Below are 16898 nucleotides of genomic sequence, written 5' to 3' on the forward strand. Positions count from 1 at the left end.
TTAAAGGAAGAGGAAGAAGTTTACTAGAATCATTTACAACAGTTTAAAAATCAACTGATTTAATTCATGAATCTGAAAACGTGAGTGAGTGAAAGAGACAGACATGTAGAGACTGAACTATCTGTTCAACAGTGAGACTCTCTCTGCTACACTCAACACAGAGACACTGAGGAACCAGACCAACAGACTGTAAACCCAGGATACAGAGGTTCAGTGAAGGTGGTGTTGAAGGTGTGGAGGTGGATCAGTGAGTCAGAGGAGACTCTGTAGAAGGACAGAGAGCCAGAGGGACAGTCCACATACACTGCTACTCTGTTAGAGGAGGAGGAGGAGATAGGTGTCACTCTGTTGTTGTGACAGACAGAGTAACCACCATCAGAGCAGATCAGACTCCAGGACTGATTGTTCATTCCAAACACACTGTCTTTACTGTTTCCTTTCCTGCTGATTCCTCTGTAACTCACTGATATATCAACTCCTCCTCTCCACTCGACCTCCCAGTAACAGCGACCAGTCAGACCAGTTGAACACAGCAGCTGAGGCCAGTGGTCAAATCTGTCTGGATGATCAGGATATGACTGATCCTCCTCCACACGTGTCACCTTCCTGTTGTTGTCAGACAGTTTGATCTCTCTGTTCACTGTGTTTGTGTCGATTGTGAGTTCACAGGAATCTGATGGAGAGAACAACACACAGCTGCAGTTATTGATCATGTGATGATGTGTTATTGACAGTTTGATGATGACTCCTGACATCAGTGATGTGACAGTTTGAAGATGGTTGAATGTGCTGCTTTGTTTTCATCAATCACATTAAAAACACACTTACACTTCCTCAGACCTGGTCTCAACCATCGGACTCCACCAGGCTCCACCCTGAAAGGAGGAGGGGGGTCAGACCAGCACGTTCTCTGTCAGCATGCACACATGGACATTACATGGCTCATACACAGACTGTTGGATTACTGTGTTCAGATGGAGGCTTGTATGTATGGATGTACATTGACCACAGAGGAAAAGGAGCTGGAGTCTTTATCTTGTAATGATCCAGAGCAGGAGGAGACATGGAGAAATATTTCATCATGTGTTTTCTCCATTTCATATCAGTTCTGCTGTGAGACACACACTTTCAGTCTCTGACTCTCAAGCTGCACAAACAAATGTCACAGCAAATAAGATGAAGACACAAAGTGGAGCTAACCAGCCAAGATATCCCACAATGCACCAACAAAGGCAGAGAAGAAGAAGACTGTGAACAACTCATGATTGAAATGTTTCATGAGGAAGGAAACACACTCAACACATTAGTGAGAGCTCAGTGAAACACACAGTGAGTTTTGGTGAGAAACACTGAGTGTGAACACAACTTGTGTTTGTTACAAGAAAACTCCACAGGACGCTTTAAGAATGAGGCTGTGCACAAGTTTTAACAGGTGGCACAGCAGCAGTGACTGGATGAAGGGTTTCTAATAGAAATGATGTCATCACAGTGACAGGATGGATCAGGATCTCATGATAAATGACATTCTGTACTTTTCTACTCTTCAGACAGATCAGCTGTGACACAGATTCACTGTTGATCAGTCAAATCATGTGGAATAAAGCAGCCGTCCTCAGGATGAGTCCTGAGCTCCATCAAACCTGTCGGGACATTTTTATTTGACTTCAAGTCAAAGTCCAGAGGAAGCCAGAGAAACTGTAGAGCAGAGAGAAAGAGGCTCAGCTCAACATACATGGACTCAGAGAGGAAGTCTAGTGAAGCTACAGCTGCTGAATAGTTTTCATTAAGGAGCCACTTTGTGGCTTCATCTGATCTGGTGTCAGATTCGTTTCAGTTTGAAAACAGATGTTTCATGATACAAAACATCTGTTGAAGCAAATAAGCTGAAATTCCTGCTTAGGTCACAAAACACAGCTGACAACAGCTGGTTTCATAACTGAGATCTCTTCTCCTAAATATGACACAGTGAGTCATAACGAGACACTGAAGTCATCAAGAGGAAACTCCTCTGTTGTTGTTGAAGTCAAAGATCTTCTGTAGAGATCTGTCACAGAAAATGTTTCAGCTCTTCCTCCTCATCAGACAGTGTGTGTGTCTGTAGCAGGCCTCTACATACCTGAGAGTATCCAGTCTCCAGTCTGGATCCTCCAGTCCAGCAGACAGCAGCTTCACTCCTGAGTCTCCTGGATGATTGTAGCTCAGGTCCAGCTCTCTCAGGTGGGAGGGGTTGGAGCTCAGAGCTGAGGCCAGAGAAGCACAGCCTTCCTCTGTGACCAGACATCCTGACAGACTGAACACACAATATAACACACAGGAACCCTCTGTCAACACTTGGTGCTCTGTTAAACTGCCATCAGATAAAAAGGTTGATGGATCCTGACCTGAGAGTCTCCAGTGTACTGTGTGGACTCTCCAGCCCAGCAGACAGCATCTTGACCCCTGAATCCAGCAGATTGTTGTTACTCAGGTCCAGGTGTCTGAGACTAGAGGACTGGGAGCTGAGGACTGAGGACAGAGCTTCACAGCTTCTCTCTGAGAGGTTACAGCTGCTCAGTCTGAAGAGGAATTCATGGAAAAACTCTCAAATATTCAATATTTAAAGTAAATAACGGGTTGGAGTTATGAATACAAAACAGCTAATCACTAACCTGAGAGTTTCCAGTGTACAATGTGGACTCTTCAGTCCAGCAGACAGCTTCTTGACCCCTGAATCCTGCAGGTTGTTGTTACTCAGGTCAAGGTGTCTCAGACTAGAGGACTGGGAGCTGAGGACTGAGGACAGAGCTTCACAGCTTCTCTCTGAGAGGTTACAGCTGCTCAGTCTGAAGAGATGATCATGAGGAATTAAAGACGAAAGGAAGTTATTTTCTCTCCTGTTGAAAAGACAGAAGTATATTTTATATAATGATGAATAAATCAACTCTCTCTACACTTACAGAGCTTTGTTGGAGGCTTTGACCACTGGCAGCAGTTTCAGAAGAGCCTCCTCTGAAGCAGAGTATTTCTTCAGGTCAAACATGTCCAGATCTTCTTCTGAGGACAGTAAGATGAAGACCAGAGCTGACCATTGAGCAGGAGACAGTTTATCTGTGGAGAGACGTCCTGATCTCAGGGACTGTTGGATCTGCTCCACTAGAGAACGATCATTCAGTTCATTCAGACAGTGGAACAAGTTGATGCTTTTCTCTGCAGAGGGAGTCTCTTCAATCTTCTTCTTGATGTACTGGACTGTTTCCTGATTGGTCTGTGAGCCACTTCCTGTCTGTGACATCAGGCCTCGTAGGAGAGTCTGATTGGTCTGCAGTGAAAGACCCAGGAGGAAGCGGAGGAACAAGTCCAGGTGTCCATTTGGACTCTGTAAGGCCTCGTCCACAGCTCTCTGGTAGAAGCGTGTTGATTCGTCTCTAAACACTTGAAACCTCCAGGAGGTTGATTGTTCCTCTGGCATCAGGTTGACTCCAGAGTTGATGAAGGTCAGATGGACATGAAGAGCAGCCAGAAACTCCTGAACACTCAGATGGACGAAGCAGAACACCTTGTCCTGGTACAGGCCTCTCTCCTCTTTAAAGATCTGTGTGAACACTCCTGAGTACACTGAGGCTGCTCTGATATCGATGCCACACTCTGTCAGGTCTGATTCATAGAAGATCAGGTTTCCTTTCTGCAGCTGCTCAAAAGCCAGTTTTCCCAGAGACTCAATCATCTTCCTGCTCTCTGGACTCCAGTGTGAATCTGTCTCAGATCCTCCATCATACTTGACCTTCTTCAGTTTGGTCTGAACCACCAGGAAGTGGATGTACATCTCAGTCAGGGTCTTGGGCAGCTCTCCTCCCTCTCTGGTTTCCAACACCTCCTCCAGAACTGTAGCAGTGATCCAGCAGAAGACTGGGATGTGGCACATGATGTGGAGGCTTCGTGAGGTCTTGATGTGGGAGATGATCCTGCTGGCCTGCTCCTCATCTCTGAACCTCTTGCTGAAGTACTCCTCCTTATGTGGGTCAGTGAACCCTCTGACCTCTGTCACCATGCCAACACACTCAGGAGGGATCTGATTGGCTGCTGCAGGTCGTGTGGTTATCCAGAGGCGAGCAGAGGGAAGCAGTTTCCCCCTGATGAGGTTTGTCAGCAGCACGTCCACTGAGGTGGACTCTGTAACATCAGTCAGGATCTCAGTGTTGTGGAAGTCCAGAGGAAGTCGACACTCATCCAGACCGTCAAAGATGAACACGACCTGGAACTGATCAAACCTGCAGATTCCTGCTTCTTTGGTTTCAGTAAAGAAGTGATGAACAAGTTCCACCAAGCTGAACTTTCTCTCTTTCAGCACATTCAGCTCTCTGAAGGTGAATGGAAATGTGAACTGTATGTCCTGGTTGTCTTTGTCTTCAGCCCAGTCCAGAGTGAACTTCTGTGTTAAGACTGTTTTCCCAATGCCAGCCACTCCCTTTGTCATCACTGTTCTGATTGGTCCGTCTCTTCCAGGTGAGGCTTTAAAGATGTCTTCTTGTCTGATGGTTGTTTCTGGTCTGACTGGTTTCCTGGATGCTGTTTCAATCTGTCTGACCTCATGTTCATCATTGACCTCTCCAGTCCCTCCCTCTGTGATGTAGAGCTCTGTGTAGATCTGGTTCAGAAGGGTTGGGTTTCCTGCTTTAGCGATCCCCTCAAACACACACTGGAACTTCTTCTTCAGGTTAGATTTGAGTTCACGTCGACAAACTGCAGCAACTTGTTCTGAATAAACATAAAAGAAATTAGATTCATATAGAAAATACAACAGTTTAATTCCCCTAAAGAAAACATATATGAACATGTTTCCCTCCATGTGTTGATGTTAGTAAATGTCTCATTTCTCCATCATGTTGAATCTTTAGAGAAATCCTCTTACTGCTCTGCAGACAGTCAGCCAGCTGCTCCTGCTTCATTCTCCTCAGGAAGTTCACTGTGATCTTCACAAATGCCTCTCTGCTGCTCCTCCTCTGCTCTTCATCCTCACCGTCCAACACCTCCTCATCCTCCCTCTGACTCCCTGAGCATTCTGGGTAATCTGGACTCAGAAGCTTCTGCATCTTCTTCAGCTCGTTCTTCACAAAAGTGACCATGTTCTCCTCCAGCAGCTGGAACAGAAAACTATATGAATGACAGCATCAAACATCAGATCCATGTTGGACAGACTGACAGTCCACTGGTCTGAAAGTGCAGCATGGAGATTATTGTGAACACAACAGATGGAGCAGTAGTTGTTGTACATGTACAGACCATAAATATGGAGTCCAGCTGTGTTTGATGCTGCTGGGCAGACTGAGCACTGGGAACCTCTGAGCTCTCCTGGTCCACTCTGTGGAGGAATCATGAAGAATGAGCTCACATTATGTCTGTCCACACAGAGACAGACACAAGCTAAAGGTCCATGAAGTCATGTTTGGATGTGACAGCCAATCAGACGACTCCCTGTAGTGGTAAAGGTTTACTAGTCCTGCTGATCCCACTGAGAATCAACAGCTCAGTCTGCAGCTGCTTGTAGCTTTCAGCTCAGTGTTTGGCTTCAGTCAGTTTGGTTTAGTCCCAACAGCTCTCACCAACCCTCCATATAGCTCTCCCTCCCTCACTGAACACTGCTGACGTGCCCTGAAGCAAGGCAGTGATTGGTCAGCTGAGTGCAGGTGAGGAAGTGGGCGGGGTTTGAACTTCTCTCTTCACACAAACTGTTTCTGTCACTTTTCATGTGAACAACTGAGGTCAACTCTATGAATGTCTTCCAGGAGAGACTGTGTGAACATGGAGAAGTTATCTCCATGTTTAAACCACATCACGTCTCCCCCCTCTCTATGACGGACAGAGTTTTACCTCCACCTTCCAGTGAGGACGTTCACAACAGACAGAAACTCTTTGATTTCAGACGTGGTCAAACAACACGTCGTACAAACTAGTTCTTTTCTAGAATAACCTGAGTCTTACTGTCAGTTACAGCTTACATCTGATCAGCTGACGGACGTCGTCCTTTAAAGTTAATGTCCCAGCCCTTCGACAGGTTGCTCTTTAAAGACAGACAGCTGGGTTCAGGAGAGTCTGGTCTCTGCTGCTGGATCCTGAAACAGAAACAGAACTGATGAATGTGAATGGTGGATAGAATCTGATGACAAATATCAGGTTTACATTCTGACCTTCTACCACCAGATTAAAATTAAAAGGACACTTCATGGAGCAGCTGAGTCCAGGTCCAGCAGTGTGCTGCTGTTCTGAACTTCTAACATGTGTAATGTGTTTTTGGTTTTCAAAAGAGTAGTTTACAGAGGTCCTTCTCAGGGTTACAAGTGTGAACAAGTCTTTTCTTTTTGGTGGACAGCTTAAATTGTTAAGCATGTAGGCAAGCATACTGAAGCATTTTGCTTCAGCCTGAACCTGTTCAGTCACTACTTAATACATAGACCGCTGACTTTGGTTTTTTTGCTGTCTATATTGTTTATCTGCACTGTGTTATGTGATGACTGAATAAAAACTACTTTACTTAACTTCAATGTTTATTCCTATTACATTGCATTTGATTCCTATGTTTAATACCCTAAAGGCAAAGGATATACCTGGATGCATGAATAAAGTAGGTTGAAGTAATATCAGCTTAATTTATTTTATTATTGTAAGGTCTCTGATTTCAGACGTGGTCGAACAACATGTCGAACAAATTAGTTCTTTTCTAGAATAACCTGAGTCTTACTGTCAGTTACAGCTTACATCTGATCAGCTGACGGACGTCGTCCTTTAAAGTTAATGATAAGACCCTTCGACCGGTCGCTCTTTAAAGACAGACAGCTGGGTTCAGGAGAGTCTGGTCTCTGCTGCTGGATCCTGAAACAGAAACAGAACTGATGAATGTGCATGTTGGATAAAACTTGTGCTGCTGTTTTCTGCTTCAACACAACACACAGAGCTTTGAGTGTGAATAATGATGGAGCAGTGATCTGAGTGCTGAGCTCTGACATGGAGAAGAGTCATGGACAGTTAGAGATCCTCATCTCACCTCTGAGCTCTGGTCTTTCTCTCATGTTCCCCACACAGAGTGGTTTTAGAGGGAGGGGCTCCCTCCTCTCTGTCCTCACACTGATCCATGCTGCTGAGTTCACATCCACATCAGCTCACACACACTTTCTACCTTCATCTGCAGAGGAAACACACATCATTCATCTGCACATCAACTGAAATGTACATCATTCCTCCTGTAAAAATATCAGCTGCTCCTCCACTGACTGGCTCTTCTTCTCTGTTTCATATCAGTGTCAGTTGAATGCAGTCAGACAGCAGCGTGAGGAAGAGGAAGCTGCCATCAGCTGCTGTACTTCTACTATCAGTCCACTAGATGGCGTCATGAAGCTGCAGTGAAGTGAAGAGCAGTCCAGCAAACACACCATCATGGACGAGTCTTTCCATCCACTGACTCACAGAAGGACTGAGATCCACTGAGTTTATCTGACACAGTCTCTGTGTCACAGCGTCCCTGTAGAAAATGACTTACTGAAACAAGCTACAGCTGATTATTTCACACACAGCAACTGGGACTGAATTTATTTCACCTCACAGCTCCAATATCACAACATTCACTCATTTCACTGACACTGAGAATTAAATCATATAAAAAGACTCTAGAGCTGCGACTGACACTTATTTTCTCCATCAATCGATTCGTCATTTGGTCGAGAAAATGTCAGAAAATAAAGACAAATGATCCATTAAAGTTTCTCACAGTCTGAGGTGACGTCTTCAAATGTCTTGTTTTGTCAGAGCAACAATCAAAGACCCAAAAATATTCAGTTATAATCAAATGAAACAGAGAAAAGAAGGAAATCTTCATTTGTTTGAGAATGAAAACAGAAAATTTCTTGATTTTTCTGCATAAAAATGTTGGTTGAACAAACGTTGCAACTGTAAAAGATCCTTAATAACAATATTCATCATTTTTATAATATACCCAAAAATATTCAGTTTACAACCAAATGAAACAGAGAAAAGAAGGAAATCTTCAAGAAAATTATTTGATTTTTCTGATTGACAAATGTTGCAGCTGTAAAAGATCCTTAATAACAATATTCATCATTAGAGTCCTTCACAGTTTCCTGTGAAGGACTCTAATTACAGACATGAATTATCAGGGAAACAGAGACAGTGTCCAGCTGCTCCTCTTCTAATTCATTCATTCAAATGAATCTGAGCTGATGGAACCGACAGAGTCACAGGACAAACATGCTGTGGTTTCATCTTTAATCATGTGTTTGATGCTGATCATGTGTTTTTAATCTACAACCTGCAGCTGGAAAGTCACCAGCAGCTACACCTGTCAGGTACATGAGCTGCAGTACAAGTACTAAGTAGCAGAACAAGGAAATACTCAAGTAAAGTACAAGTACCTCAAACTGTACTTGAGTAGATGTACTCAGTTACTTTGAAGCATCTGATCCTGAACATTGATCCATCAATGTGAAATAAATAAAAAAGTCTCAGTAAAGCTCTGACAACAACATGACATGTTTAGTATTGATCAGTGATAGGGAGTAATAGTCAGTATTGATCAGTCTAATAGGTATAAAGAAACCACACTACTTCCTGTTGGAGAACCAGGAGCCTGTGACTCATGTGATGCGGTGTTAACTGTCTTTCTGAACATCATATAGAGCCTTAAAAACCCTGTCAGCCCCTCAGCCCGCCACACTGAGTCCACATCAGTCCTGTAGTGTAAATCTAATGACAGACCACTCACCCACAGAGAAAGTCACAGCTGTTCTCCAGCGGCTGTCCGGACGAGCTCAGACCGCGATTAGTGGCTCAGACAGCGGGAGAGCAGCGGCTCATCTCCGCCTCCTCCACAGGCTGATTCAGGCGGGAAAAGCTGCCTCCAGTCATCAGTAAGTGGAGCTACACAGAAATAACGACTCTGTGTTCAACTACTGACCATCGACTAACTTCTACTCTTATTCCCCCGCTTCTACCGCGAAGATCAACACAACATGGCGGACACGTTTAATGTCGGTCCAGACTTTACAGTTACAGCTCTGACTCAGTTACAGTAACATTATAATAACACAACAACAACACCACGATGAGTTGAAGGTTAGATAACTCAGGTAACGACAGGTGTTAACGAGTAAAACATTAAAAACTGCTCACATCACCTTCAGAGGAGAAAATAATCTGCGTCACAACGTTGGTTCAAAGTGAAACTAAACTTCAACCAGGAAACCTGGTTTGGGAGAGTAAAGCTGTAAAATGTGGTGGGTTCACTCCCTGTTCACTCCTGTACTTTGAGCTTTCCACTTGTTATTGGATCACCTGAGACAGATGTTGACAGATGTCTGAACGGGTAAAACTAGTGTTTGAAGGTTTTTCAAGAACCGCTCGGCAGCACTTCCATGGGTTGAGTGGTTGATGAAAAAATCAAAACACAGACAGACATTCTTCCATTCATTAGTAAGGTTACAGGTACAAGAACCAAGTTTTCAAATTATAGAAAAAAATTTAACAATATTTGTTTATTACACAAAACAAATTAGACAGGGATTCTTACACTTACACTTAATTAATTAGTTATAAGCAGCATATTAATCATCACGCTGTAATTAGTATTGGAGACAATGAGGTCATGGCCTTTGAGGAATTTAGTAACTGGGAGGAGTTTACAGTGAAAAAAATGATGGTTGTTTTGTCGGTATATTATATTTTTTAGATGATATATTTAAATTGAACTTGTTAACATGACCTAACAAATATTTGATTCAGTATTTCTCCACCAGAGTTTTCTTTCTGGTAGTGTTCCTTCAGAGGACAAAATAATCTGCGTCACAATGTTGGTTCAAAGTGCAAATAAGCTTCAACCAGGAAACGGGGGGCGGGAGGAAAGAGTCAGATACAGATCAGAAACTTAATGATAGAAAAATTACTGTGAACTTTGACCTTTGACCAAAATCTAATCAGTTCATCCGTTCCATCATTCCAAATGAATGTTTGTGCCAAATTTGAAAAACTAAAATTCCTCCAGGTGTCAGAGATAGCATGTTCACGAGAATGGGACGGATGGACTATCTTAAAACATAAAGCCTCCTGCCCTGGCTGTCGACGGCACCGCAGCATAAGAAGCTCAGTTGTGGGTGCAGATCTTGTGGACACTGAATGGCGGTGGTTATATGTTGTCAAGATATTGTCATGGAAACAAAACCCTTGTGCAGAGGTTTACTGACGAAGCGCTGGGATGAGACGCTCCTCAGCCCCTGCCAGAAAATAGCTCTATGGACATGCGCCCTTATTCCACTGCTTCTACCACAAATATTCACGCAACATGGCGGACACGTTTAATGTCGGTCCAGACTTTACAGTTACAGCTCTGACTCAGTTACAGCAACATTATAATAACACAACAACAACACCACGATGAGTTGAAGGTTAGATAACTCAGGTAACGACAGGTGTTAACGAGTAAAACATTAAAAACTGCTCACATTACCTTCAGAGGAGAAAATAATCTGCGTCACAACGTTGGTTCAAAGTCAAACTAAACTTCAACCAGGAAACTTGGTTTGGGAGAGTAAAGCTGTAAAATGTGGTGGGTTCACTCCCTGTTCACTCCTGTACTTTGAGCTTTCCACTTGTTATTGGATCACCTGAGACAGAGGTTATGACCGTGTCTGAACGGGGAAAACTAGTGTTTGAAGGTTTCTCAAGAACCGTTCGTCAGCACTTCCATGGGTTGAGCGGTTGATGAAATGCTTTTATGTTGCTTCATGTTGTTTATGCCAAATTCTGGCCCTACCATATGAATGTCGCAGCAGAAATCGAGACTCATCAGACCAGGCAACGTTTTTCTTCAATTTTGTTGAGCCTGTTTGAATTGTCAGTTTCCTGTTGTTAGCTGACAGGTGTGGCACCCGGTGTGGTCTTCTGCTGCTGTAGCCCATCTGATTCAAGGTTTGACATGTTGTACAATCTGGCCATTCTCCTCTGACCTCTGGCATCAACAAGGCATTTTCGCCCAGAAAACTACCGCTCACTGGACATTTTCTCTTTTTCGGACCATTCTCTGTAAACCCTAGAGATGGTTGTGCGTGAAAATCCCAGTAGATCAGCAGTTTCTGAAATACTCAGACCAGCCCGTCTGGCATCAACAACCATGCCACTTAAATCACCTCTCTTTCCTATTGTGATGCTCGGTTTGAACTTCAGCAGATCGTCTTGACCATGTCTACATGCCTTAATGCCTAAATGCATTGAGTTGCCGCCATGTGATTGGCTTATTAGATATTTGCGTTAATGAGCAGTTGAAGAGATGTACCTAATAAAGTGGCCGGTGAGTGTATATCCCCCACATGTTGAGAAATACTGTGCTTATGTTTACTACTTAAAGGTCCAATACTTAAATGTGCTTCTTCATTCCACCGCTTGTGGAATGTCAAAAAATGACATAAGTATAGATAAATGAATATATGCTGAAATAAATAATTAAATATATAAATAACATTTTGGTAATAAAAATGCTACTTATGTATTTTTGCATTTAGTTATTTATACATTTCTAAATTTATTTATGTATTTATTTATACATTTCTACATGTATTTATTTTCGTTTATTTATTTGCTCATTTATTTAGTCATGTATTCATTCATGTATATATTTATTTATTTCTCTGTCTGTATGTTAATTAGGTAGGCGGTCATTCCTCAATCTAAACCCAGATTGGTTCAATGGAGCGATCTGCTACTACTTCCTCGACCGATACAGGAGAGCATTTCCTTTCCAGGAGTCTATTCCAGAAAGCAGGTTTAGTGAAAACTCTGAGTTTCTGAACCTTGGGATTACGGCAACTCTGGGTTTTCTGTTTCAGAAACTCAGATCACTTTCACTGAATCAGTGACCATGTCTGATCTATTTCCTTTATATCTATAAACTTCTGTCTGATCTGTTTCAGTTATATCTTTATCTTCTAAAACTATTTCTCTTTCACTGCAATTGAGGCTTTGCGCTTTATTTAACCGTTGCCATGGTGAATGACGTGTTAACACTAATGCTAATAGTCACTTGCTAGCTTAAGATATGTATTGACACTATGGTGACCAGACGTCCCTGTTTCTGGGGACAGTTAACTGTGAATTAAAAACAGACTGTAAAGACGGGAAGCTGGTAGAGCAGACGGGCAGACGTCTCCAACCAGGAGTTAAATATGGCTGGAGTGAGTTATTCAGACCATCGGGGGGAAAGTGAGGAATATCCCGTTACTGTGGCTTATTTATTTGTGCTGCTGCTCTCACACTGGGGTTCGCTTCAGTAAAAGCTTCTCCCTCATTGATCCTGACGACCTGTTGCCTCCATGACAGGTCATGACGTAGGGTCATCACGGCGTGTCTGCTGCTGCCACTGATACATCCCATGCTGTCCACGTGGATTCATCAAGCAGCACATCTTCCCACACGTCGGCGCCTGATCTGCAGCGATTCAGGGAGCGGTTGCACAGACTCGATGCAAAGGTCAAGTTCAGTCAGATTCACTAACATTGATGCAGAACTGTGAGTATTGCTTTATTAATATACAGTCTATGGTGCTAACAACAAGGTGAGCAACAGATGATGAGTTTCTTGGACTGAAACAAAATATAATAAATAAATGGACTCTTTAAAATGAAGGACTTATTGTGGTATTTACATTAACAGTTTCTTGAGTGTGCACATTAAAACATCTGTGCTGGTTATTTTGACTGATGTGCTGATATGCTACGTTCATGCTGTTCATGGCAAAGGTTGATCATATCTGCTAAAGAGATTTCTTATAACCAAATAATTTAAGAAGAAAGTAGTTGATGAGGTCAGAGTCAGATTGTGAGAGAGATTTTGAGGAGCAGATGGTTTACAGCATGAAATTCAAGATTGGTGGAGTGATCTCCACACAGCAGTAGATACAACTGAGAGACTTCACCAGGAGGAAACATTGAAGTGAAACAACCAAGTCTGACTGATCTCCAAGGTAAATTTCAGATGATGCGCTCAAAGGTGAAGAGAAGAAGAAAAAAACCTACGAGCAATGGAAGCTCCACATACACAAAGCAAGAGCTCAACTGAAGACATAAATGCAACAGAGTCAGATCTGGCCTCTCATCAAAGAACTTCAGAAAGGTAAGGAAGAAATAATGAACATGTGAAATTCCAAACCTCGTCTCACCTTCCACTGACATGAGAAGACGAGTCGACACGTGTGAATCAGTGACCACAGAAATCATCAGCCTCAGTAAGTGAGCTACACAGAAATAACGGACTCTGTGTTCAAATACTTGACGATATCGACTAACTTCTACTCTTATTCCCCTCGCTTCTACCGCGAAGATCAACACAACATGGCGGACACGTTTAATGTCCGGTCCAGGCTTTACAGTTACAGCTCTGACTCCAGTTACGAGTAACATTATAATAACACACACAACACACGAATGAGTTGAAGGTTAAGATAACTCAGGTAACGACGGTGTTAACGAGTAAAACATTAAAAACTGCTCCAATATCACCTTCAGGGAGAAAATAATCTGCGTCACAACGTTGGTTCAAGTGAAACTAAACTTTCAACGCAGGAAACTTGGTTGGGAGAGTAAAGCTGTAAAATGTGGTGGGTTCACTCCCTGTTCACTCCTGTACTTTGAGCTTTCCACTTGTTATTGGATCACCTGAGACAGAGGTTATGACCGTGTTCTGAACGGGGAAAACTAGTGTTTGAAGGTTTTCTCAAGAACCGCTTCGGCAGCACTTCCATGGGTTGAGTGGTTGATGAAGAAAGAATCAAAACACAGACAGACATTCTTCCATTCATTAGTAGGTTTACAGGTACAAGAACCAAGTTTTCAATTTATAGAAAAAAATAACCAATATTTTATTATTACACATAAAAATTAGACAGGGATTCTTACACTTACACTAATTAATTTAGTTATAAGCAGCATTTTAATCATCATGCTGTAATAGTATTGGAGAAATGAGGTCATGGCCTTTGGGAATTTAGTAACTGGGAGGAGTTTAAGTGAAAAAAACTATTGTATGTTGTTGGATATTATATTTTTTTAGATGATATATTTAAATTGACTTTGTTAACATGACTAATCAACAAATATTTGATTCAGCTATTTCTCCACCAGAGTTTTCTTTCTGGTGTGTTTCCTTCAGAGGACAAAATAATGCTGCGCTCACAATGTTGTTCAAAGTGCATAATAAGCTTCAACCAGGAAACGGGGGGCGGAGGAAAGAGTCAGAATACAGATTCAGAACTTAATGATAGAAAAATTACTGTGGAACTTTGACCTTTGACGTCAAAAATCTAATCAGTTCATCGTTCCAATCATTCGCAAATTAAATGTTTGTGCAAATTTGAAAACAAAAATTCCTCGCAGGTGTCAGAGATAGCATGTTCACGGAGAAATGGGTACGGATGGACTATCTTAAAACATAAAGCCTCCTGCCCTGGCTGTCGACGGCGACCGCAGGCATAGAAGCTCAGTTGTGTTGGGTGCAGGATCTTGTGGACATCTGGACTGGGCGGTGGTTTATATGTTGTCAGATATTGTCATGGATAACAAACCCTTGTGCAGAGGTTTACTGACGAAGCCGCTGGGGCATGAGAAACGCTCCTCAGCCCTGCCAGAAAAATAGCTCTAATGGACATGCGGCCCTTACATTCACTGCGCTTCTACCAAAATATTCACTGCAACATGGCGGACAACGTTTAAATGTCGGTCCCAGACTTTACAGTTACAGCTCTGACTCAGTTACTGCAACATTATTTATAACCAACAACAACACTGTGCCTACCTCACATGGCCTGAGTTGAAGGTTAGATAACTCAGGTAACGAACAGGTGGTTAACGAGTAATAACATGTAAAAACTGCTCACATCGCACCTTCAAGAGGAGAAAATAATCTGCCTCACAACGTTGGTTTCAAAGTGAAACTAAACTTCAACCGGAAACTGTGGTGTTTGGGAGAGTACAAAGCTGTAAAATGTTGGTGGGTTTCACTCCTGTTCACTCCTGTAACTTTGAGCTTTCACTTGTTTATTGGTGATGCACCTGAGACAGAGTTATGACCGTGGTCTGAACGGGGAAAAACTAGTGTTTGAAGGTTTCTCAAGAATACGCTGCGTTCAGCAACTCCATGAGTTTGAGGCGAGTTGATGAAATGCCTTTTTATGTTTGCTGTCATGTTGTTTATGCAAAATTCTGGCCCCTACCCATTATGAATGTCGCAGCAGAAATCGAGACTCATCAGTAACCAGCAACGTTTTTTTTCTCAATTTTGTTTGAGCCTGTTTGATTGTCAGTTTCCTGTTGTTAGCTGACTAGTGTGGCAACCCGTGTGAGTCTTGCTGCTGCTGTAACCCATCTGATTCAAGTTTATGACATGTTGGTACAATCTTGGCCATTCTCACTCCTGACCTCTGGCATCAACAAGGCATTTTCGGCCCAGAAAACTACCGCTCACATGGAACATTTTCTCTTTTTCGGACCCATTCTCTGGTTAAACCTAGAGATGAGTTGTTGCGTGAAAATCCCAGTAGATCAGCAGTTTCTGAAATACTCCACACCAGCCGTTCTGGCATCAAACACGCATTTGCCAACTTAAAATCACCTTCTCCTTTCCTATTGTGATGCTCGTTTTGGAACTTAGTCAGAGTCGTCTTGACGCGTGTCCTAATCATGCCTTAATGCCTAAATGCATTGAGTTGCTGCCATGTGAATGTGGCTTATTAGATATTTGCGTTAATGGAAGCATTGAAGAGATGTACCTAATAATAGTGGCCGGTGAGTGTATATCCCCACATGTTGAGAAAATACTGTGCTTATGTTTACTACTTAAAGGTCCAATACTTAAATGTGCTTCTTCATTCCACCGCTTGTGGAATGTCAAAAAATGACATAAGTATTAGATAAATGAATATATGCTGAAATAAAATAATTAAATATATAAATAACATTTTGGTAATAAAAATGCTACTTATGTATTTTTGCATTTAGTTATTTATACATTTCTAATGTATTTATTTATTGTATTTATTTATACATTTCTAACAATGTATTTATTTTAGTTTATTTTATTTTCTCATTTATTTAGTCGCCAGTGGTCGCAGCTGCTCCTCTTCTAATTCATTCCATTCAAATGAACTGAGCTGATGGAACCGACAGAGTCACCAGGACAAAATGTCTGTGGTTTCATCTTAATCATTGTGTTTTGATGCTGATCAGATTGTGTTTTTAATCTACAACCTGCAGCTGGAAAGTCACCCAGGCAGCTACACGCTGTCAGGTAATGAGCTTCTACCACGAAGATCAAACACAACATGGCGGACACGTTTAATGTCGGTCCAGACTTTACAGTTACAGCTCTGACTCAGTTAGCAGTAACATTATAATAACACAACAACAAACACCCACGATGAGTTGAAGTTAGATAACTCAGGTAACGACAGGTGTTAACGAGTAAAACATTAAAAACTGCTTCACATTACTTCAGGGAGAAAATAATCTGCGTCACACACGTTGGTTAATAAGTCAAACATAACTTCAATGAGGAACGGGGGCGGGAGAGTAAAGCTGTAAAATGTGGTGGTTCCACTCCCTGTTCACTCTCCGTACTTTGAGCTTTCCACTTGTTATTGGATCACCTGAGACAGAGGTTATGACCGTGTCTGAACGGGGAAAACTAGTGTTTGAAGGTTTCTCAAGAACCGCTCGCAGCACTTCCATGAGTTGAGCGGTTGTTCAAAACGAAAGGAAAATCAAAACAGACAGACATTCTTCCATTATTAGTAAAGGTTATGGTACAAGAACCAAGTTTTCAAATTATAAAAGAAAACTGAACAGTATTTTATTTATTACACATAGAAATTAGAC

The 16898-nt window shown here is 42.2% G+C and overlaps 1 protein-coding gene across 1 annotated transcript; it reads right to left on the reverse strand.

Moving 5' to 3' along the window:
* Window positions 1-6: 6 nt before the first annotated feature.
* Window positions 7-7046, reverse strand: LOC111240045 (protein NLRC3-like). Its single transcript, XM_022770013.1, is given in 11 exon segments — window positions 7-673; window positions 829-875; window positions 2117-2380; window positions 2382-2555; window positions 2649-2822; window positions 2937-4734; window positions 4889-5117; window positions 5260-5338; window positions 5976-6089; window positions 6733-6846; window positions 7019-7046. Coding segments are annotated over 10 exon segments (3402 nt in total). The 5' UTR covers window positions 6735-6846; window positions 7019-7046; the 3' UTR covers window positions 7-152.
* Window positions 7047-16898: the final 9852 nt, after the last annotated feature.

Source organism: Seriola dumerili, unplaced genomic scaffold, assembly GCF_002260705.1.
Source record: "Seriola dumerili isolate Sdu_G_001 unplaced genomic scaffold, Sdu_1.0 BDQW01009052.1, whole genome shotgun sequence".
Taxonomy (NCBI): Eukaryota; Metazoa; Chordata; class Actinopteri; order Carangiformes; family Carangidae; genus Seriola; species Seriola dumerili.